At 39.8% G+C, this 25,560-nt stretch overlaps 1 protein-coding gene across 1 annotated transcript in view; it reads right to left on the bottom strand.

Annotated features, from left to right (window-relative positions):
- Positions 1-25,560, bottom strand: part of pcloa (piccolo presynaptic cytomatrix protein a) — a 428,697-nt gene that overhangs the window by 63,233 nt on the left and 339,904 nt on the right. Inside the window, exons 14-18 of the mRNA XM_068005288.1 lie at positions 23,224-23,432; positions 16,180-16,227; positions 14,918-15,048; positions 9,606-9,632; positions 3,849-3,942 (exon numbers count right to left, since the gene is read on the bottom strand). Of these exons, the coding sequence (XP_067861389.1) occupies positions 3,849-3,942; positions 9,606-9,632; positions 14,918-15,048; positions 16,180-16,227; positions 23,224-23,432 (509 nt within the window). The remainder of the gene's footprint in view (positions 1-3,848; positions 3,943-9,605; positions 9,633-14,917; positions 15,049-16,179; positions 16,228-23,223; positions 23,433-25,560) is intronic.

Here is a 25,560-nt window from a genome sequence, read left to right on the forward strand (position 1 = left end):
GAGTATATAAATAAAAATGTATGAAATGGGTGGTGAAGTGAATAACTACACTGACCTTTCAGCCCTGGGACTCTCCTTTTTGTTATTTATAAAGATATGAAGGAAAATCAAATTGGACAGTTTAAACCCAATTTTAAATGGAAGTGGAACCACTGTGTAAAACGGAACATAATACTGAACTAATTAGCACTGCCCTGTTTAAACTTACTGACCTAGGCATGTTCTGATTCCTGCTTCCCAAGTTCCAGATGTCAATTTTTGAAATGTGGACAGGTTTATATATTACACATTCAATGGAGGTCAGTATCCACCATATCAATGGACAGTATCAGACATATGCAAAACAACTTATGTTCGGTTCTAGGTATTTAGCACTTCCAAGCCTGACAGCACTATTCCCTCAGATGGCACATGCCTACTTAGCTTTTCCAACCTTGCTCGCTAATTTGGTGGTGTGGTCCATCATTTTCAGCTAAGAACTGTGTACCCTGACCCTTTTAGGCAGGCTCTGACTGGCAACAATGGTTTCGGGACTCATTATGTAGAGAAGCCAGAACAAAATCCTTATGTTTCATTTGATCTATTTTGAATACTTCATGAGTGCACTAAGGGTTCATTCACACGACAAATATAGCGTTGATGCAAAATGGTTTTGCTTTGGACCAATGCTGCGGTTACAGTGTAAATGCAGCCTGAATCCAGAGTCAGTCTGACATGAAACTTGAAAGAAGCAAAGAGAGACTCCCAGCAAAAGGGAGCCTCATTCCACCTCACTTTAGAGTCAGTTCAGGCCTTCACATCCAATTTGCAATCCAAGCTTTGGGTCAGTGTTGAACTTGTGGAGTGCAAAGGCACCATATGGTAGTTGGTTGAATTTGAAATCCTTCCAAAGTAATGGGGAGATTAGAGGAGCTTACATCAGGATGACTAGTGTGCAAAATTCAAATATCACACAGCTGCAGTAGCAAATACACGGAGGCAATGTAGAAAGAGCTTGATATCATCCATCGCTTTCATGAGTGCAATATTTGGACAAAAAACACAATTTTTTAATGTAGTATTGAGTTTTTTAAAGATGCAAACAGAGACTGTATGAATAATTTTTAATGAAAAGGTCACAAAATATATTAGTATAATGGTATAGACATAAAAGGATCAGATCTATGAATTAATGAGACTATTGTATATATGCATTCATTTGGGTAAATCTTTGGTTGACACTTTCAAGAGATAAGGAGATTAGAGGTAGTGGAAATATAAATGAATGTCAGGAAATGTAGAAAATAATTAGAAGAAAGTGAGGCCATTCTGAGGGGCAATTGCAAGGTTATATTTGAACACACTGAGACCCATCAATCATACAGAGCTATGAAAAGAGTTGTCTATAGGTTCAGAGACTGTCAGAATAAGAAGGGGACTTAAAAACTGGAAAACTCTTTCTCCTTTATAGAATCATAGAAATCATAGAATATTACAATAAACTGGTCATTTCACCCGTTAAATCTATGCCAGTATTTTCTCCATGAGCCTTCTATCTAGTCCCACTATTCTGTTCGCTCTTCATATCCTTCAATATTCCTCTTTCAAGCAAACATCTAATTCCATTTTAAAATAATTTATGGACTCTGCTTTAACAACATTTTGGGGCAGAGTTTTCCACATTTGAACCACCCTCTGAGTAAATACATTTTCTCTAACCTCCACTTTAATTCTATTTTGCGATTATTTTGTTACTGTCTCGCTGAACAATGAAAACAATCTATCATTATTTAGTATATAGACATTTGTTTGGCTAATGTTAACCTAGCTAGGAGGAGATAAATCATGAAGGCTGCATTGGGCAGTAAAGTCAATATGGGAATGTGCATCTATAAGAGAAAGAAAGAAAAATAGAAAGAATTTGCATTTAGGTAGCGCCTTATTACAAATCTAAAGATGTCTCCAAGTGTTTCAGAAAGAATCAGTAATTTTGAAGTGTAGATTAATAGAACAACTAGTTTGTACATGGCAAGGTCCCACAAACAACACTGTGATGAATGACCAGTTAATCTGCTTTTGGTGGTGTTAGTTGAAGGAGAAATGCTGGTGCAGGGCACCAGGAGAACTCCCTGCTCTTCTTCGAATAGTGCCATGGGAGCTTTAAGATCCACCTGAGTTCACGTGCAACATTCACGCCCTAACACATCAAAGTTGCTGCTGAAGCATATTAAGATAATGAAAATAAAGAAGGATCCGCACTTGAAACATTAACTTGTCTGTTCTCTTCGCAGAGGCTGACTGACCTACTGCCTGTTTCCAGCACTTTCTGTTTTTGTTTCAGATTCCAGCATCCGCAGTATTTTACGTAATTAAACTATGCTGCCACCTTTCTAAATTATGTTACGAATAAGCAATCTACTCAGGATCCACAGATATTCTGCTGAACATTCATCTAGAAATGTACATAATGGTACCTTGAACCACTGCAGCATTGTGCGCTTGGTTGAGAATCTGATCTGTAAACCAATAAGTTTCTTAATATTTTAAATAAAGATGAGGAAATACTTAAAAGATCAGTGCAGAGCATTATGTATTTTCTTTTAGCAAACTGTTTGGCTTAGGCTCTGTGTCTCATACTAACAGCCTAATTAATTTTTTTGCAGGTTGACAAGATGTCAGCCAGTGCACATCAGCCCACTCTGCTCTTTCACCTTCTGCTACACCAGATGTGCCTCATTCCTCTTTCCATCCTACTTCTACACCTGTAACAACTGCTGCAAAAAATGGGTCACCTTGAAAGAATGGGGCACTTGCCATGCTGCTTCACCAAGAAGACATCCTGAGGAAAATGTTCCGCTGGAACTATCGGGTTGATTCTAATTGTTCCCATCAGGTGGGAAATAGGCGGCAGCAGTCTTCCACCCGTTTTACACCCCGCCCGACGTCCAAGTCAATGGATAGGAAAACCGGGTGGGCTGTAAAACGGGTGGCAGCGGCTCAGAACGAAATTCTCTTGTGTGCTATTTTAGCGAGGCATTTACCTGTTAAAGGTAAGAAGGTTAGTAACTCAGTTCAAATAGGGACTGAGGAATGTCATCCAAATATATTAAACACTTGTACGCAAATGTAGCAAAAACTGAGACTATTCTTCAATGAAACATGACCTTGGCAGTAAAAAGCCAAACAGAAAAATGTACTGGCAACAGCTAAAAATGTTCAATCTTACTTCTGTGAGAGTCAAAAGTATTCCAATCTACATATGTAAAAAAATTAAAGGGTACATATATACGAACAGGCAAGGTTAATCCTTTCACCTTCCATCCCTCCCTCCAGTACAAAGAAAATAGTGCAAGGGGCTTAAATATTGCCAGACCTGAAGAGTTAAATAGGAAGTCATTTTTCTGAATGATATTTATGAGTTCCATCTCTGGCTGTGGAAATAGAGATGGGGATTGCAAGTTTGAAGGGGACTTCTGATGTTTTTTTGTCAAAGGTGAAAATACTTTTAGGAGGAAAGCAATATCACAAAAATGTTCATACTTGAGAAATGTCATTAAAAAGACTGAGCAGAGCATGCATGTGTCTACCAGTGCAAGTTTCCAGATTCAATCATTTCCTTTCACCATATTCAACTCATGTACTATTAATATACCAGCAAATGTTAGCCTCAGGATGGCTTATGCACATCTCCATGATCTGCTACAAATTTGAATTCTTCCCACAATTTATTGTGGTAATTTTGTGGTTGTGCTATTCCAAGTGGAATCAATTCTTTTTCTGCTGCATCTTATTTTCCCAAAGATATGCCTTGTCTCTAAATCACTCTGTCTCCAATGCAAATATACTGAGTTGTTAAACTACAGTATTACCTGCTCCATTGAGATGTTTTTGTAAATCACAGTTTGATTCCATTCTGGGTTGAGGCTTTTCTGCACATGCTTAGTTCTGCGCTTGTTCTCTACACTGTTGTAAAACACAATGCATCATTAAATAAATCAGATGCTAGGAATTATATATATGTTGTATTTAAAGACAAAAGTAATTATAGAAATAAGAAAACATATCTGCATTTTCAGTTTTTTTGAGAAAATGGGAGAATAGTTTCATTCTAAGCTTTTGCTTGCCCAATTGGATTCAAGTTGGTAATTTTGTTTTACTTAAAGAGCAACTCCACTTTAAATAAAATGTATGAGAGAATAGGCTCCTTACACTATTGCAAGTGTTTAAACTCAAAGTTCTAGTATAGAGTCTTGAGATGTTTTCCTACATTAAAGGCGCTATATAAACGCAAGTTGTTGTTGTTGTAGTGAGCACTGGCATGTGAAAAGAACAGTGAGACAACTGCCAATACATTCCAATTACATAAGTAGCTCAAAAGATAACCTTATTTTCATCACAAAATTCAGGTTAAACACGTATAATATGTCTGTGCATTTACCCCCTACTAGTGAACAATCTACATTTGTCTTGGTTAAAGTGCACTTGCCTCCCATTATTTTCAATGGCCACAGAAAGTACTAATCCCTTGACCTTACAGATAAGCTGTCTTTCTAAACAGAACTAGTTGAATAGGATATATTAAATAGTTTCTTTACAAAACCTGGTCACTGATCACTGATTTCCAATAGGTTGTTCATATTTTGTTTTTCTTTAGGCCTATGTAATTATGTGCAAGAATTCCTCAGTATAAACACTTTCTGCTATGGTGATAACTTGCAAATGCTTTCGAATTAATATCCCAGAGAAAATTCCTGTCTGCCATTATGTTACTACAGCTAAAACAAAATACCAATGCAGATATACTGTGGCCTCAATGGAGCTAATTGGCTGACTACACTGCTGTACTAATGCCGTATATTCTATGTGACAAAACATGGGTCTGACCATCAGAGGTAGGGTTCTGGCAATGTTTACCCAGAAGAGGATAGTGAAATTGAAGGGTAACTCAATTCATGCTGCTCTTGTGAACCTTTTAGCATCTGGCTCAGCAAGAGTTGCAGAAAGCTGTGAGCAGATTGCCTGCTTTCCTATCCTGGTACATTGTACGCCAATGTTTTATAATGGGTGGGAAAAAAAGATACATGGTGATCACTGCATAATTGTCATCAACTATTGTTTTAATCTCTCCCATCTCTTTATTATGCTCACGAAGACCGTGTGTATGAAAGAAACAGTCTTGAATTTCACTTAACTGGGTGAAAATGTAGCCAAAAATATGGTGCCATTTGTATATGTAATAGAATGAGATCACTACTGACTCTCAGTACAAACATCCAACCAAAAATAGTAATTCTGAACTGTGCCTGTGTTGAAATGAATTTACAATTTAACTGTTCTATTCGGCTAATAAATGAGTCTCAGGAGAAAAGCCACGAAAAAAAATGTTTTTAAATGTGTTTTACCCAAGATTATTTCAGTTTTCCTTAAGCATTTCTGTTAAAAACTGAGAATGCAGAGACCTCAATATTTTTAAACCGATTAAATTTTTACCGCCACCAAAAATGCTTCTGTTCAAATGTATATCTGCTAAAGAAAGCCTGGTGAAAGCAAAACGTTAATATCAATATCCAGGTTCTTGGCCCACAGTCAGTGTCAATCTCATTAAATAATCTTTCAGATATTCAAGCTCTGCCACAATACTTATTAGAGTTTAATTTCACGTTTATTAGTAATAGATATAAACCCATGTAACATTATATTGATATAATTGCATTTCCTTCTGTCTTCTGCCCAAAGAATCAGTGATCTCTCTACACCATCTGGACATACAATGTGTATGACAGTGGGACAGTTTTTACCTATGGGAGGTAGTTGTAATCAATGCAATGGGAGAGTTGATGACACATCAAAGAGGTTAGTCATCAGCATTTGATGTATATGAACTCATGAGCAAAGTGATATGAAGCTTATACTGGCACCCTACTGGATAGCTTGCTAGTGTAAAGGTTAAGAAACTTGCTTTCTGAATTGGCGATCTTAGGCAGACTATCTAGGAGGGCACTGAACAGGCGTGAATCATAATCCCACCCCTCCAGGAGCAAGGCAAGATTGGAAGACTGATGGGACTGTTGTTAAACTCATTAGCTGGAGTAAAAACAGCGGTAGCAGTGCTGGGACCTGTTTAGCTCCCATCTTCTATGTCAATGTGTAGTATTTAACAATAAAGGACTCAAGAGGAGAAAGTTTTTCCAATAAAACATGAAGGGAATAGTATGAAAATGAAATATGATGGGACAGAAAACTGCAGGCTTATGATCCTAGTTTAAATGCCTGGATTTGCCTGTTGATGACCTCCAGTGCTGACTCTGCCAAAGTTTGCAGGGTTAGGGGGAAAACACCTTATTTGCAAAACCTGGGCAGGTACCTCTACCATTAGGGCTGTCCACCATGGTGGAGATGTGGGGAATCCTAACGTAGGGTGCGGGGGGGTGGGGGGAAGGGAGTTGATGGGTCTCCCCTCTTCGGAAATAAAATGGAATTGCCCCTTCAGCCCCCTCTCTAAGGGTGCTGAAATATCCTCCAAAAACATACTCAATCTTCAGGAGTCCAGGCCACAGTCAAGGCCTGGACCCGAGGTGGGCTTCACTCTACCAATGGATGGGCCAATACACTTGGTCCAACTTGGTGTACCAGTCTGCAACACTGCAACCAGCTTAGGAATGTAGGAACTCCTGGGCTAGGAGTTCCGGGCCCCGTTTAGCTAAGCCCCCTCCTATGCCGCTGACTTTGTTTGGGAAGGTGGAGGCTCTGTCCCTTGCAAGGCCAGGCGGAAACACCTGGGTAAGGCTGGGACCCCATGTATCCAAGTCCTTGCATTATCTGCACCCTTCTGCCACCTTCCCAATGGAGTTATGGTGGGAGTGTGCCAGAATGGCTGCAGATTTTTGGCTCCAATCATTTTATACCACTGCTGATAAGCTTCAAGTTAACATTCAACAAACAGAAAAATAAGTTTATTACTAAATGCCACATCAACTATTTTAAAATCTTGAAACTTTGCAAATTAGCAGAGGTGAATAAAATCTATTTTCAATTTGCTAATATATTATACTTCATTGAAATTAAGGGATACTCGAAGCTTATATTTTACACTTTGAAGACAGCAAATAAATGCTTCATCTGAATATTAAATGCAGTTATCCATATTTTCCTCTATTGACAAATTTTAGCAAAAAAGTAGATGGAAAATGCTATTTTATACCTACATCAACTTTTTCACAGAAATTAGTGAAAAGAGCAAAACATACTAATGTAAAGAGTTTTGCCAATTGTCTGCTGGACAAATAAACATGAAAACCTATGGATGCCAAATGCTTGACCGTGGAATATTTCATCTATATTGCCCTCCATCAAGTATGGATAACCATGGGGGAGGAGCGGGAGTCCTAACCTACCTTCCTAGCTGAAGAAGATTAATTGGAGGCAAACTGCTTAATTGGAGAGGAACCAATAAAGGATAAATTTGTAATCGTGTTTGCAAAAAAGAAATAAACTACAATGGTACTGGGCTCCAGAAACTGATGACAGAATTATTAAAGGCAAAGCTTGGTTATAATTTGAGCATTAGGAAATAAGCAGGCCAAGGAAATGGAATATCGTCTCTTAACTAGAAGTGCCCCAGATTCAACACTTGTTATATTAGGATATTTTATTTTTCGATCTGCACATGCACAGAACAATATTTGACAAACTACAAAATTTGACACAAAGGGATAGATTTTGATTTTGTGCGATAGTGTAAAACAGAGGATAGTAAATCAGCAGCCTGTTTTACCTCTCTCCCAATTTTTTTCCACTGACTTCAATAGAAATAAAAATCAGGAGAGATTTAAAAGGGGCTGCAAATTCGCCATCACCTATTTTACACTATTGCACAAAGTCAAAATCTACCCCAAAGACTTGTTAATCTGCTCTTTTGTCATGCATCTCATGAATGGAAATGCAGCTTTGATTTTGAAAAAAAGAACTGGTTGATAGTAGGTCCCATTTTTTGATACCTTTAAAACTTTTATTAATAAAAACAGTAATTGAAAATGGAGAAGTTTGGAATCAAGATGTAAATCCTAATATTTTGGTAAATACTTTGCTTAAAATTATATAGTTAAAAATCTAAATTCAAATAGTTAGCCTTGCATCAATTTAACCATACTGGGCTGGCTGCGTTTGGGCCAATTGTTTAATCTAGCTCCACAGTACACACAACACAAAAGCTGACATTGGTATGTATATGTAGAGCACATGTGTATCAAATAGTAACCATAAAGGGGATATTTACCATTTGTACAGGAGGTATACAATTTATATGATGCTAGACGAACAAACAGTTGCTCCTCGAGCATCACTACAGCTTGTCCTAATTTCAAATAGTGACTCATCTACTATTGTCACGCCTTACAGAAGGAATGGCGAAGCTTTTTGTTTTTGTGGGCCACCATAGGGGCTCACAGGCCATATATAAATATCGCAATGTGGGGTACGAGTAAATCTTTGAGTTCTGCTGTAGTATATAAACATCAATGAGATTACAGTGCTGAGAATACCCATTTCCAAACTCCCAGGCCCACAAAACTGAAACACGACAAATCAAAAAGTAAAAAATATAATTGCAAATAGAACCGAGTTACTTTGGCTTTGTGTATAGACTTGCAGGATTCATGAGGTAAACATGGCCTACAGGCTTTACTTTGGACACCTCAGCTATACAGGATTTGAAGCTGAGGGGATAGAAAGCCAGAGTGAATTGTCAGATTTTATCTGGTGTGTACTGTACATGCACATTTGATAACTTTATATCTACTTTAGGAAGTTAAAAAAGGTTTGGATTTTGTCCTTTGTTGATTACCCAAATTGTATGCTGGCTGACTGTAGTATGGTCTTTGAGAATGTTCAGCTATAAAAAAAGGAAGCAATACTATTTCTTTAAGTAGGATTGTTGTTTGATTTTGGATGTTTTAATGTAAAATTGAATTCTCCATTTAAGAACATATCATAACCACTGAAGATACAATGGTGATGTTGATAATATAAGGCAAAACTTAACTTCTCCAAGTGTTGTGTTGTTTCTGTGCAGATTTCTTCATATCTGCTATTTTATTAAAACCTGTACTGGTATTGGTCTGATGTAAATTCTGTTGCAGTTTGGCTTGACTGAAACAAGCAAATTTACATGGATTCAAATCTGGATCTGGTACTGTATTCCCATTCTGTCCCTCTCTTCCCTGCCCCAGACCAAAAGCATTGTACTGAACCAGCATAAAACATGGGTAACTAAGTCAGAAAATTGGACATTCTTTTTCATTATTGCATTACATCATTTCCATGAAAACCCAATAATTTCTAACTATCCTGGTACAAACAGTCAGATTATCAAGTCAGAATCGTATTTCTTTTATACTTAGGAAGTGACTAACTTTAGAGGTGCATTCTTATTTTGAAGTGTTAAGGAGTCATCAAGAAAATTACTGGTTAGTAGAACAAATAAATAATGCCTGTTATGCCACACAGCCCGATATAAATGTGCAAAGAAAATCCAGCTCTAAAGTCAGTCCATCCAGGCGTTGTTAGTGTAACTTGCACAATGGTCTGCTCAACAGAAATTACAAGCAGAAGGAAAAAGCAAACACTACCTTGCATTCTGGACAACCATAACTTGGCTGAATACGCCCAAAGGTTGAGGAGAGAGCAGAGCAAATAGAAATAAAGAAGATGCACAAAGGCAAAGACAAATCAGAGTGAGATAGAGAGTTAAGCTGAGCATGTGAACTAATTCATATTAAAAGTGTAGGGAGGGGAGGAAAAATAAGTATTTGGGTTAGGACACTAAAACAAACAGCTAATGTAATATGAAACAGACAGTTACCAGCCTTCTCCCTGGATTATACAAGGCTCTGTACATTATTTAAAATTAATATCTAACATAATAAAACCGACAAAAAAAAAAATCAATATTTTGTAATTACATTTTTGATAGAATGAATATGGAAACATTTTTATTTCCTCCCTCCACTTCAGCCCAAGTAGCTACTTTTCAAGTGTGATCCTAGAGAATGAGTGTCTATAAGTTACTTTGTCATGGGGAAACCAATGCTAAGTCTAATCCTGCCCTCATTTGACATCCATATTGTGGAATGACCAGAATGAATACCAGTGCTTTCCTAAACAGTTTAGATGTTCTGAAAAAAGTTAAGTTTTGGTTCAAGTTGGATTCCAAATGGCCTTTCCCTTGTAAAACTTGTAGTGCTGTTGATAGATGTCAGGTTAAATTACTTTATGGATTGGTTTTATCGACATGTGGAAGGCAGTAGAGTGGCAACATTATAGGATAAGAAAGCCTCAGTCCATGTATACTTCTCAAGTTCGGTCCTCAGCAGACAAGGACTCCAGTCACGTGTTTGAATGGGATTCCACTGGCGGGTTGTTTATAAAAACACTAAATGTTTTCCCATTTAGCATTCAGTTTATTACTGGGACAGATATCTTGCTCCCTTTTCAATATTTTGGGTGTTAAAATAGCTGAATACTTACAACAAAGAATCTTAATGTTCAAAATATGGAGTTAGAGTCAGCAACAGAGGATAATTACTACAGCAAGCTGTACCACCTACCCATTGGAAAATACAGCCCTGTGCCAGAAGCATTATACAGAAGCTTTGCAGAAGAAAAAAATATTACATTTGAGGTAATTACTGATTGTTCCAGCTTTGGTAGCTCTAGATTGATATTCGGTCTGATCTAAAGCACTAATTTCTCCAGTAACTCATGTCATTGGAATGGCTCCATTGAGTAACTCAGTGTGAGAGGAGATCCAAAATGGTGGGTCTCCATAAAAGACAGAATGAATAATGTATCTGCTGCAAGGAGACACTTGCTTCGATTTTTTATATTATGTAGTTAAAGGAGCACTTTATGCTAAAAGTATTGCTCTGCATGCTTTCCTACATATTTAATATTTGAGGAAGGCACCATTCTGGCCCTTACTTCAGTGTCTCTCCTGTTGGACTGCCCTTCTCCAGGAGTGTACTGCGCAGTTCCAATATGCCTGTTTGCTTACAATGGGGCTACTGCAAGTTGTCGTGACAGCTCATATTGGACAATGAACTTTAAGAAGAACTTTTATTCAGAATCAGACCACATCAAATACAGATGGTCCAAATCTGAAGCTTGAGAAAGCAATCTGGCCCAAGTGTGAAGGAGGGAACCCCTTTGGATGACATTGGCACAAGCCCCCTTAAAAATATTAACAAAATATATCATACATAAGGCCTATTGGTAGAGTTTCTATTCTTTATTAAAAGGTTTATTTAGGTCAGTTTCTTCAAGGCATTTATGAAAGCAATGAAGTGAGGGGGGTGGGGGGAGGATAATATATTTCTTTGACCTTCAGTGAATACTGCTTCAAACCATTTTTGTGAGAATTTGCAATGACATTTTGAATTCATGATCAATATAATTTGTCCTATCTCACACCTGTAACTATAGCTACCTAGGACATGGTAATTGGGCTTCTGGCATCATACAGCACCAGCCAGCTAATAAATCATTCTTTGTGCTGGATTTTAATAGGTCAATCTAAAATTGATTCTCCATCTAGTAGCTACAAACTTAGGTAAAGCCAAATCAGATTGTTTAGAAACTGTTGAAATGGGTTGTGTTGTTTTGGAGGGGAACTTTCTGGTTAGGCTCAATATTGGAAAAGGCTACATCCCAAATTCCTGATCTTTAGGAAAACCTTGGTTGATACGGAACTCTGTTGGCTGCAGGGCAGATGTTACTGCACTTATTTTTGTTTTAATAATTTTGGAGTCTAATTTTGAATTTCAATATGACCAGTTCAATAAGCATGAAGTGACTTGATACATATTAATGATGTTATTCCACACACAGTGTTCACAGGAAGGGAAGTTGCATTGCAAAATTTAATCCCCTGGGGCCATATTTTCTTCCACTCATTAATTTTAGCAAAAAGTAGACATGAGTATAAAGGAAGGAACACTGCTTTACACTCATGTCTGGCTTTTTACTAAAATTAGCAAATGGAGAAAAACATACCCTTTAATGTGTACAGAGCCTGATCCTTTTCTTTCAGATCACTTACTCGATTAAGTCTTAAATTTTGCCATGTTCCATTTTTATTCAATAAATGTCTTTGGTAATATTAAAACATTTTATGAAAACAGCTGACATGACCTTCAAGCTAACGTTTGGTAAGCAACATCCAAAGAATAGTACAGTATTAATTTCAGTGTAGAAAATTCAAAGGAGAGGTATCATAGATTAGATCAATAATTTATTGGCCAGTATTTTCATGAAAAAATGTTTGCTAAACCTCTTTAGTTGGGAAAGAAGTGACATAGGAGCTGTGTATCATTTTTATCACAATGTGGTCAATTGTTTGGGGGTAAACAATAATGATTTTTGACTTAATTAATATCATTGTGTTGTGTGTTAATAAATAAAAAAAGACTTTTGACAATTTTTTTTCATGAGGATAGTACTTTTAAGAAGTGTGTAGCATTTACACAAAGAAGGGAAATCAATTGTTTTAAACTCAAATATTTCTTCTATGGTGCTGAGTAGTGGTTCACACTTAACATTTGTTCTCAGGTGCATCTGTAGAGTATAGATAGTTATAACTTTACAAATATGTACATGAAGTGTGACAGGAGGTCAGGAATGGCACTGATTAGCGAGTGCAAATGGAGGGGGAGTCAATGCAGAATGGTGGGGACTGGTAACGGAAGAAACTAGGACTAGTTCCTTGGAATAAAGTACTGTCGTCATTAATATCCTTTGTCGTCTATTGTGACAGAACTCTAACACAACAGCATCAACTGCTAAAGGGTGTGCTTACATAAAACTTCAGTTTTTCTTCCATTGAAGTGGAATGCTTTCCAATTTTATAGAAACCAACCAATCCCCAAGATGAGAATTGATTAAAGTTGCCTCAGGTGTGGAGGTGGATTAGAATGACGGGCAACCCAGGGATATGAATTATTGACCAGTAGCCATTGGGGATGTCAATATTGGCTATTTACAAATTGATATTTAATCCATATTCCTATTTCCCAATTAAAAAGCTGGACTTCAAAAATTTTTGATGTTATAGAATTGATTTTCTTGGGTCCCTGTCAGCCTGACACCGGGACAGCAGTACACCTGAAGTGCACTACTCCTGTCAAGGCCCAAGTGTTTGGCATAGCTTGGGGAACCCTCAGCACAGGCACACCATGCTGCCAAAGTCTAGCACTGGCAGAAGGGGTAGCAAATTGAAGCAGAGCTACAGCCCCCCCTGGTCTTCCAGTTGGCAGGAGTCCAAAGGCAGGCCATTGTACACTGTCTCAGTGGGTACCCCCGCACTGAGGTGCCCAGCCGGTGAAGCCCCAGCAAAATAATGCAGGAGGCCCTGAAAACCCCATTCTGCCTCCTTAACATAGCTGTGTTGGCTCTACCCCCTCAGGGAAGCATGGAAATCCCGGAGCAAAGTAAAAGGGACCTCTGCTGCCTTTTCCTGACCTTTGAGCTTGGGGAAATGGGCATTCCCTGGGCCTAAGGGTCAGAGAAATCTACCCTTATATCTTTTATTGAATTTTTTTTACTTACCAAGATGAGAAATATAAGTGACGGGAAATGTAAATTCTTCAACTTATTGACACATGGTGCTGGCAACAAATACTTCCAGACATATCTTGGGCCAGATTTATTTACTCAATCTACTTAATTCCAAAGTTGTACATTAATCCAATCCTTTAATGCACCTATGCAAATTTTTCCATTTCTCACCCCAAGTATTCTTGTTGCCTCTCTGAGTGATTTAATCCCAATTTGTCCAAAACGTATGGACAGCTTTCCCTGTGGGTGCACACCCCCTAGGAACTGGGTTGAGACTGCCCAAGGTCTTTACAGAGACACAGGCAGAGAAAGAGGAAACATTGATTATTTTCGTCTGGGATGGGTTAGAACAAAGTTTCTTAGAAGTGACAGGAGAGTGTTTTAACCCACTGAGCCACCAAGGCAATAATTGAAAGTTGGATTCTATTTTATGTAGGCAAAATATTTCTGTTACTTCTCTCATTCTGGTCAGGGGATATTAATTTATTCTTTATGAATTAAATCAACAGCTATATAAAACTACAATGTGTCAGTAAATTTCATTTTGTGTAAAAACAGTAGACCTTAAGCATTATCTATAAATTGCTTTCTGGATTTCAAGGCTATATAATTGGTCTTTGGAATGATCAGTGCAGTTTTTGTTATTGGAGACATTTCCAAATACCCTTTCTTTGACCATTCTACATATATACAATCCTAAATTAAATATGTTTCAGAAGTTAAAAAAAAACAATAATCTAAGCTTTGTTATGCAGAATACACTGCTTTATATTAATGCCATTGTGGTAATATCTGGGACAATATGTGTAGTTCCAAGGTCTCGTACCTAGCCTATGCCGTCCCTAAATTATTTGTGTGCAGTTCATGGTAACTGACATAGAAGATAACTCTGATAATCAGGTGATAGCATTGTCTCCACCCCCAATTAAAATTCCTTTCCCCAGGTAAATTGCAACACACTGTACACATTATGGCCATAACTCTTTGCAAAGTTTTAACACACTGCAAACCCACAACCAGGAGTCCTGTGGGTCAGAATCAGCTTCTGTGTTCAATTTTACTTACTGTGCACGAAGGACTTAAGTAATAGTGTCACCAAGGTTACAGAGACTTAAAATACAACTCTAACCAGTATCTTAGTAGCCCTTAAAATCTGCAAACAATTTCTGCGGAAAAGGCTGGAATCTCCATGAACATTATTTATCTGCAGTTCAACATTGTACAAAGGAAACATAATCTAATATCAGCCCCAAAGCAATTTCACAAGAGCAACAGGGGGAACAATGTTTTATTTTGCAAAAACATTATAGTTCATGAATACTTTCCTTACCCTCTGCCTGGAAGTAGATAAACCTTAACAAATGGATCTGAATAACCATTGTTGTCTCTCGGAGCAAGATTCCGGGCTTGTAGCACATGAACAATGAGATTTCCAATGTGCTTGTCATAGTTCATTTGTAACTAAGGGGAAAAAAAGGATTCTAAGTGACAGTAAGAAAAAGGAGTTGACATCTCTTTTTTTGTTGATTTTATTTTCTGACGCCTTTTCAAGTTGCAAAATGCAATGAATGAATGAATGAATTTAGGTTCTGTAAGCTTATCCACTTAATTCTCCATCTCCTACTCCCCTATTGCCATAACTAAATGCTCATTTCCATAAACCGTCCTGCAGTTTGCAGAATAAGTCAATTGACAAGAAAATTTTATATCCAATACCACTCTATGATTTCACTACAATATATAAACAGGTACAGTCCAACAATCAAATAGATGCCAGTTGAACATAGGATTACCTCTAGTTACTCTGGATCCAGTTGGATCTAGTCTGACCATATGATGCATGGAACTAACTATATGAATTATGTCTCACACTCAACAAATCATTGGTATTTGCGTTATCCATCACAATGCACCTGTCATTTGCCAGGAAGGAATAAAACCTTACTGTGATTATTATGAGCTCAATCGTATCTTTCACTCTACATCAAAGGAGCTTGCAGCCAGAATGGGGGAGGAGAGGGAGGGAAGGTGAAAGAGTGAGGTCGTAAATCATGTGTGTTGATTTAGAGATAATTCTGTGTGACTTTTAGTGTAAATACAAATTTCCAGTGGGAGCCTAAATTGTCTCCATGTTTCCAATTTCATTTGAAAATATCCACTTATACTCTAGGATCAGCTTAAACCCTGATAGCAACATAATTTAATAATGTATATTGTACTGCTATCATTCTATCATTACCACACACTTAAGAAAATCCATTAGAACTGACCTATAATGCTCTTGGTTTATGGATCTTTCACATTATGCATCAGTCCCGGTATGACATCATATATTTATTTGCTATTCCAAAATGTGAGACTTAAAATTTAAAGAATGATATAAAGCCGCAATTATTACCTTGTTCTGCTTTAATTTGGTACCTATTTATGCAGTATATCTTTACAATGTGATTTCAGATCAATAATCTTATGTAGATATAAAACAGAACAGTAGACAGATTTTGGAAGCTCAATTGATAACCATGTCTGGTACTGTGTAGTGTTAGAAAAATGAAGCATAAACTGCAACATAGAATGAAATGACACTTTTACCTGAATTTCACCGGTAATTGGATGTGACTTGCTTGCTGTTTCAGGAGGCTGCAAAATAATGAAAAGAAGATGTAATAGCTCTCTCATATAATGATTAGACTTTTCCTGAAATTGTTACTTTTAGCTCTTGGATGTCCCTGGATCTTTGGGTTGATTTTCCTTTTTTTAATGCAACAATGAATAATACAAAAATACACACAAGAAAAAGAGTGATTCAAAGTTATGAAATTGATATGTATGTTATCTATATTGTTTGCCCCTGCTTCAATTCTGTTTCTCTTTTTTTATTGTATTTGTTCCTTGCTTTCATTTTCTCTTTCACCTCACATTTCTGATCTCAATTGCTTATTGATTACCTTCTGCCAAATCTCTCATCTATCCCATTTTATTCAGATGTCCTGACATTAAACAGTGTTGCTGGGAAAAAGCAGTCATAGTGCAAAAGTTAAAGGAAAGCACCAATCCGAATTCTACCCTTTTAACACATTGCAACTTCAGTGTTTCTCTGCTATTTTTCTCCCTCTTTTCTCTTCAATCTTTCTCTCCTTGTACTTCTCTCTCCTGTATCCTTTCTTAATTTTGTTTTACAACATAAAAGTACTCTGTGACTGCTCTTGGAACTACATTTCTGTGTAAATTTTGTGCTTGCCCAGATAAAAGATCGGTTCTACAGAGTGAAACACATGAACATAAGAGAGTTCAGAGAGAAAAGACCAATCAGCCCATTCGATAAATATTTGTCCAGTTTTATGACATAGTTTCATTATGAAACACTTCCAGGTCAATGCTGTATGGCTAAATCCATTGGACCTTAATACACCTTAACTCCAGCTTTAGAAAAACACCTCCTACTGGGCTACTTCCATTTTCCAAACCAGCTGGCCTTGAGTGAGACTGTCATTTCAGTGTAATTTTGTTCTAGATTGTGAGATGATTTGTGCTTTTGACTCATGACCATTCAGAACTACGTTAAGCCTTATAAACTTAATTTCATTAAAGATAACTACAGCCCTTAGAGAAAGATTTCAATATCATCAATTTAAGCTACATCCAAAACAATGTTAGAGTTCAAAGTCCATTATTGCAAACTGCTGCATTACCCAGCCCTTAGATAGGCATTACTTTTGCGTCCTGATGGCTTAGTGAGTTTATCCTTTCAGTAGCTGATCCATACAAACCTGGTAGGTCTTAGGTTTGATCCCTGATCGTACTGAGGCTGTTGGGACACTACAATTGACCTCAATATCAGTAGGGTATGGAATTAGAATAATTGGCCAAGGTCCTTGCTGCTGATTACTATCCAGTGACTCCTGCTGGGAGTAGTGGGTGTCAGGTGAGAACAGCACGGTTATTATGCCCCAACCAACGATGGTCAAGTTTCCTGCTGAAACTCACTATCAAGGCTCACACATTAACAAAGATTCCTTGGGGAAAGATATTGGATAATGATTGGTCCTAGTAGAACCGTACCCCAGCAAGGAGTCAACAACTGCAGGAGAGGAGAAAACTGGTGAGAAACTAAACAACAGAAATACATTACTCTTCATATTATTTACATGACTTCAAACTTTGATTATACTGAATGTATGAAACCTAATGTCTCTACAAGGTTGGAGTATGGTGAGTTCATATAAAGCATAATAACTTTTTTTTTTATTCGTTCACGGGATGTGGGCGTCGCTGGCAAGGCCAGCATTTATTGCCCATCCCTAATTGCCCTCGAGAAGGTGGTGGTGAGCCGCCTTCTTGAACCACTGCAGTCCGTGTGGTGAAGGTTCTCCCACAGTGCTGTTAGGAAGGGAGTTCCAGGATTTTGACCCAGCGATAATGAAGGAACGGCGATATATTTCCAAGTCGGGATGGTGTGTGACTTGGAGGGGAACGTGCAGGTGGTGTTGTTCCCATGTGCCTGCTGCCCTTGTCCTTCTAGGTGGTAGAGGACGTGGGTTTGGGAGGTGCTGTCGAAGAAGCCTTGGCGAGTTGCTGCAGTGCATCCTGTGGATGGTGCACACTGCAGCCACAGTGCGCCGGTGGTGAAGGGAGTGAATGTTTAGGGTGGTGGATGGTGTGCCAATCAAGCGGGCTGCTTTAACTTGAAAACACCATGCACACAAACATGAAGAATGACACCTATGGGGAACTGTACCAGTTAGGATTTGCAAGTATTTAATTAGAAGATAACAAAACTATTTCACTGCAGAAATTGCCTATACAGATAAGATAGACAATCAACAGAATAAGATTTATTACAGACATTCACAAATTCAGTTTCTTTCATTCCAGATTTTCCACACAGGTTGGTTGTTCTAACCCATAATAGCAACATGTTTCTTTGAGATAAACCAAGTGAATATGTTATTCTTTAATTGTATAATCTTCTGCTTGAAGTTGACTGGTACACAGAGACCCACTAGTGTTCATCTACAACAGCAACATTACTTTATAGTGCTAGTTAATACTGATGAGTAAAATCGGGCCTTCTCAGGATTCTGGCTATGCTATCAATGGCGATTCTCAGACACAATGACCTTTTACACCCTCAGGTCATCGGCAACGTTAGGATTGCAGACTTAACCCCCGAGAACAGGTGGGTTGGGGGCAGGTGGGAGGTTAAAGTACCAGCTTTTTGGAGCAGGACCGCATCCTGGCTCCAACGCGCCCACTTCCTGGTTTAACCCAGGCAGGTTTGGATGCGTGTACAACAGAAACCCAGAAGTCCTACCGCCACTTAAAGCCAGTGGGCCGATATTTAAAGGGTCAATTCAGGTAGTTGAAACACATTAGCTACTTAATTTTTTGTGGATTCTGCAACAGAAACTAGTTTAACTTCTCCTGAATGTGTCTCCCGTGGCTTCTGAAACACGCCATAGAAATGGAGGCGAGATGCAGCCGAAGGTCATTTGGCCCTTTAAACCAGTGATTGACACATCTTAATAAAAGGTGAGATATTGCAGCTGGGCACTCAGTTCCCTCAGACAAATTTATCTACATTTTGGAGCCTCTCAAACTGACACGATCAGGATGGGGGCAAAATGGATCTCTTCAACAGTACATCAGAGGAGGAGGCACATCACCATCTGCGGCAGGCATGGTGTGCAGTTCTGGGATCTGCAGATGAATAAGACAGAGGTGCATAACAAGGGCCTGGCGAAGAGCAGGAAGGGGCCCAATGGAGGGGCTGAGGTCGCCGGAAGCACTACCCATGTGAGAGGGTCTACAAGCAGAGGCTAAGCTTCCTGGACCTCTCTGAGGAGCAGTGGCTATTTAGGCTGAGATTGAGTCTGCAGGCTTCTTCATGAAGAGCTGCTCCTGGCCAGACCTGGTGGCCATGCATTGTCGATTGCAGTTATAGTCACCACTGTCCTCAATTTCTTCGCCGTCGGATCCTTCTAGGGCGCCAAAGGTTTCAGCTCCAGGGTGTCTCAGTCATCTGCACATAGGTGTATATGATAGGTGACGGATGGCTTGTTTGCCAGGGCATCCAACTATGTCATCTTCCCCCGCGACGACATCAACCAGACTGAGAGGGCAGTGGTTTCTTTTTTATTTATTCGGTCATGGGATGTGGGCGTCGCTGGCGAGGCTGGCATTTATTGCCCATCCCTAATTGCCCTTGAGAAGGTGGTGATGAGCCGCCTTCTTGAACCGCTGCAGTCCGTGTGGTGACTGTTCTCCCACTGTGCTGTTAGGAAGGGAGTTCCAGGATTTTGACCCAGCGACGATGAAGGAACGGCGATATATTTCCAAGTCGGGATGGTGTGTGACTTGGAGGGGAACGTGCAGGTGGTGTTGTTCCCATGTGCTTGCTGCCCTTGTCCTTCTAGGTGGTAGAGGTCGCGGGTTTGGGAGGTGCTGTCGAAGAAGCCTTGGCGAGTTGCTGCAGTGCATCCTGTGGATGGTACACACTGCAGCCACTGTGCGCCGGTGGTGAAGGGAGTGAATGTTTAGGGTGGTGGATGGGGTGCCAATCAAGTGGGCTGCTTTATCTTGGATGGTGTCGAGCTTCTTGAGTGTTGTTGGAGCTGCACTCATCCAAGCAAGTGGAGAGTATTCCATCACACTCCTGACTTGTGCCTTGTAGATGGTGGAAAGGCTTTGGGGAGTCAGGAGGTGAGTCACTCGCCGCAGAATACCCAGCCTCTGACCTGCTCTCGTAGCCACAGTATTTATATGGCTGGTCCAGTTAGGTTTCTGGTCAATGGCCAACTCCCTGGCTGGCTTCCCACGGGTGTAGGGTGCAATTGATTGCGCACATCTAGCAATCCGAAGACCTCCACATGAGCCTGGACTGTTCATAAATCGAAAGGGATATCAATCCATCAATGCACAGGTGGTGTGCAACCACCAGGAGAGATTTCTGCAGGTGTGTGACAGATTCCCTAGCAGCTGCCATAATTCATTATTTTTGCGTGAGTCCAACATTCCAGACCTCTTCCATCCAGAAGACAGACTTAAGGGCTGGCTCCTTGGAGATGAGAGATACCCACTGCAGGCGTGGCTCATGACACACGTGAGAAACCCCATCAACGGGGCATAACAGTGGTACAACCAGAGCCACATCATCACCAGGTCTGTCACTGAGCAAGCCATAGGAATATCGAAGATGCGCTTCAGGAGGTCGAATGCACTCATGAAGCATCCTCATCTGCTGGCAACATTGAAGAAGAGGAGGAGGATGAGGATGAATATGAGGTGGAGGATGGGGACGAAGAAAATGAAGATGGAGAACCTATCGCTAGTGCAGCAGTGCACATGGCTGCCCATGATGCCAGGGATGCCCTAATCTCTAACAGGTTCTCATGTTGAGATGTGCAAATTGAAGACTTTGAAATACTCAGGCCGCCTGGAACAACCATCACCACCAACGCCCTCCTCCCTCCGGTTTGCACAAAACAGTCCTTCAACCACCCATTGCACAAGCAACCAATGGGTGGCATCATGTATTGGCATTCACGACGAAGCACATGAAAGGGCGAATTCACAAAAGGGCCTCAATAATGGCCAAGACGTGGCGGTGGTGGTGATAATTATTAAATTTAATGTGACATTACTAAAAAGATATAAATTAACAACATGACATTTCGTCAAACACCCTTGTGCATACCCTTGGTGAATTACAATTGCTTAGCCTTTCTCTTCCTACCGCTTCTACATGATGCGTCCCCTGAGGCTTCAGCAGAGGTAGTGGCAGATTGCTCAGATATCTGCCCAGACTACTGAGATGTTCTTGGCCTATGACCTCTGGGTTTAGGAGCCCGTGAGGGCCCCGCCAAAGACTGCTCCACCTGCACCTGTTCCGGGGCAGACTCGGCCATCTGGACAGCGAAGCAACATTGCAGGTACTGGTTGTGGTGGGGGGGGGGGGGGCAACAGGTGAGAGGTGGGAGTGCTTTGAGTGGAGTCTGCACTTCCACGTCCCCTTTTGTCATCATCCCTCTCCTGGGCCAGGGAGTCGTAGTAAAATTAAGTGCTTTCAATTGAGCTGTGATCGCTCAATCCAACGCTCTAAAATTATTTCCGGGATTCCCGCGTGATTATTCACCTACTCGCTGAGTTCCCACCGCCATACTAAAATCATGCTCTACATCTCTACTCACTTGGAAGGACCAACAGAAAAATAAACAATAACGCCTGACAATGTCAAATCATTTCATTTTGAAAAAACAGGTTCTCTTGAAAGAGAATAAAAATAATATTTTCGGGAATCAATTAATATTTTGTAAATCTGTTAATTTATTATCTATTACTATGTAGTATATTGAAATCATTATTGGTTTATAAGGAACATTAAGGCAGCTATGGAGAATCATTTGAACTAGATAGGTGGGAAGGGAGGGTAGGGAGGTAAATGGATCCCATGCGAGACTGATTGAAGAGTTTCATGTCGTCAACAGCTGGGTATGAATTTACTGTGAGCGGCAACGCCCATAGACTTTTTATGAGCTTTTGCGCTGAAAGTTGCTGTAAGTTAGAGATCCAAACAGCGTGGCGCCCTCTACAGGGCATCTGGGACCTGTGTGAACAGGGCAAGCAACTGTGCATCTCCGAAACCAATCAGATTGAAGAATCGTTAATGAGCAGCGCAGAGTCTGAACCAGGAAGTGTAAGTTAGAATCGTGAATTCAATGTCAAATCAGGTACAGAAAGTGAAATAAAGAGAGGGAAAGAAAGATTGAATTAAGAGAGAGAGAAAAAGAGACAGAAAGAAAAAGTAAAAAAAAATGTTATTTAAATTTTTAAAAATAATCTCTAACAACAATTAAAAGCTGAAAGAATGAGACTGCACACTTGTACATGTTAATTTTCAGTGCCAGAGACATTGTTTGGCAGCAATTAAGACTTATCACGTTGTTAAAAGGGTACTTAGACTGGAACGGACAAGCCCTAACTTTTTGTGGCGAGTTTAGTCTGTATCTACCATGTAAGTATAGGAACTTTATGCCATTCAGTGTATTGGAATGGTGAGTCAGACAGTGAGATGCCGTTTTCGCGAAGCTGATGGAGGGGCCGCGCATCTCAGACAGCAACTTCCGGATTTTCGTGATTAACTGCGCACGTGCGCTCGCCGGAAGTTGCTGTCCGATTTGTGCATAAATAACGGTAAGCGGTTAGCCTCACCGTTACTTTCACAGTATATTCTGGGCCATTATGTTCCCTGATCAAGGCCCTTGCCATCCATGAGCTTATTGTGGATGATTACATCGACATCATGGTCTAAAACCTAAATTTGGCCTTGTTTTTTGGTTTACTTCTCATTATAGATGTAGTTTCCACTGCTAGATTTTTTTGTTCTTTAATGCCTGATCTCTAAACAGAGTGAGCCCATTAACTTTTTGCTGACAGCAAAATATATTCCTTTAATGAATTACTAGATATTTTATTTCACTTCAGTAAACTTTTTTTTGTAGATGTATAACTTATAAACTATATTTTATTGAATTCAACCAGTCTAATGTCTGATTCCTGTAAAACATGTTTCATTGGTAAATTGAGTTTGCTTTCGGTATTAGCAAGCAAGCTTATCGTTTGACAGCATCTGCTCACCTTGCTGCTGTGTCGTTTTTTGCTAACTGAAGGTGAACCAGGCTGCCCAGGGCTGGGGACAGCACTAGAGGTAGCTGATGTAGTTCCTGAATGGGTGTGGGGTCCTTTTTCTGTGGCTGAGGTAACCACAGAAGGTGCCTGCTGAGACACCTTCTGTAGTTCAGCAGCCAGCTGTTTAGGGTCAACTCCTGGAGACTTTTGCTTTTCTCCTGAAAAAAAATATTGAAAACATTGCTTAAGAGAAAGAAAAGAAAACCCAATGTAATCACATACAAAATGGCAGTGATGCTTCTGCAACTTATATTCCTGCAGCCTCAGCTAGTGACAGAAACCAGAAGTGTAGTGATTCCAGAATGTTTCTTTGGCTAAAGCAATTAATTGTGAGGAGCAAGAATTTCCTTGTCACCCAAAAGTGAAAATTATATTTACATAGGATTTCCTCTGCACATGAAGTAGCAGTTCTTAATGTTCTCACACTACCCATAAATCTAAATGAATACTGATGCCACTACTAGCTGAGACCCTAAATAAATTAGAGAGTACTTTGAGCGCAGTTTTAAGAAACAACTAAAAACACATATTTTGGGGCAGGAAATTCAAGAGAAATATTGAGTAATGTTTTGTTACTGGGTAGTTTGCCTTTGAATCTAAAACACAGACTGTAAAGGACTGTAATCAATATAATGAATGCCACATCCTGGGCCATCATTTCATAAAATAACCTTAAGAGCAGAGGCAAAACCTTGCTGTCAGAGTAGCCTTTTTGTGGAAGACTGGTCAGTTCCAATGTTCTCAATAGTTAATAGGCAAGTACTTATTAGAAGGAATGGCTGCAACTGTTTCTGTATGAATATGTTTGTGTTATGTGTCTGTGCACATTTAAAGTGACTGTGTGGCTGGGTGTATTGCAGCAGGAACAAATGGCATTAGCTTATAATGGTCCCTCCAAACAGTTACTGTGAGGCTGGAGTACTGCTGAGGCACTCCAGCTGCATTGTGGGGTGGGTGCCTGCCTCATTTCAAAAGAACTTGAGGGCCAAAAGAGCGTAACATGTGTGCTGGCTGCCAGCTCCTTTTGTGCTCAACGAGCACCTTGGGTGAATTGTAGGCCTCAGGCCTTTGCTAGCTCTGGTAGGGGAGCTAGCACTGGCACAGGCACGATTGGTTGAATAGCTGCACCAAAATTTCAATCATTTACCATTATCCCAATTGATAGTTTGTCAGTGAAAATGTTACAGTTCTAAATATGGCAGATACAGGCCCCAAAATTCTTCAGATTGTGCCCAGCAATGCCCCCCAGCGCTCAAGCTGTTGGAGATTGCAGGCTCAGCATTAGGGCATCTCCTTTGCAAGGGTCAGGTGGGTGCAAGCACCAATTCGGTCACACCTGCTCAAAATTGATAGAAAGTCTTGTGCGTGGTTGGTTGCCCAGCCCTCCCTCTCCATCTCCCTCTCCCCTCCCCTCTCAAGGCCGGCCATTATGCTGAGCAAGGGGACTGACCTTTGAAAATTTTTAACCCCAAAAAATATTTTACCTTTTCGGGAATTCAGGCTGCTTGCCCGGCCTGGCCCCATTAGTGAGGCCTAAAAATGCCCTTCTGGAGGCTGGTACTCTTTTACTCATTTGGCATACCAGCTGCCAGTACAATGCTGGGTCCCGACTGAAGCTCAGGAGCGGGGACTTTCCAGCTTAGGGTGTCCCAACCTCTGGCTCCGTCCTCTGGCTGTCATTTGCCTTGTAAAGAACAGAGGCTGCACTCCTTACAAGGCAACCAGTCTGGAAAGAGCAGAGACTCGGCACAACTGGGTTGAGAGGAATTTCGGGGCGATTGCAATCATTTTTATTTTTATCCTAACAAAGTGCAATCACGGAATGATTATATTAACAGAATCAGTCTGGATGAAAGGAATGTTCCCTAAAGCAGTACTTATGTTATGCACGTCTGATTGCACTCATTTATAATGAGCATGAAAATAGTATAGTTCAACACTGTCGAAAGGAAAATGTATTAAGACCATATTAGGGCCAATTATATAATTTCATGGATGATTTCTTTTAACTTGATTTGGTGAAAGAATGCAAATTATTTCTTACAAAGTCTATTTCTTCCAAAGTTGTTATTCCTTAATTATTATACATAATGGAATTGAAGAAAAGTTATGTGCTACTTTGTATTTAAGAGTAATTTTCTGTTACTCCAGTACTGCATACTCACATGCTCAACCTTTCTCTCAAAAAAGAAAATCAGAAAATCTGTAATGATTTGGAAACATTTTAATTTTTCTATGGTATTTTTGACCTCATGGATTTCACCTGCCATACCCCTTATTAATCAC

This window comes from Heptranchias perlo, chromosome 24 (assembly GCF_035084215.1).
Source record: "Heptranchias perlo isolate sHepPer1 chromosome 24, sHepPer1.hap1, whole genome shotgun sequence".
In the NCBI taxonomy this organism is placed as follows: domain Eukaryota; kingdom Metazoa; phylum Chordata; class Chondrichthyes; order Hexanchiformes; family Hexanchidae; genus Heptranchias; species Heptranchias perlo.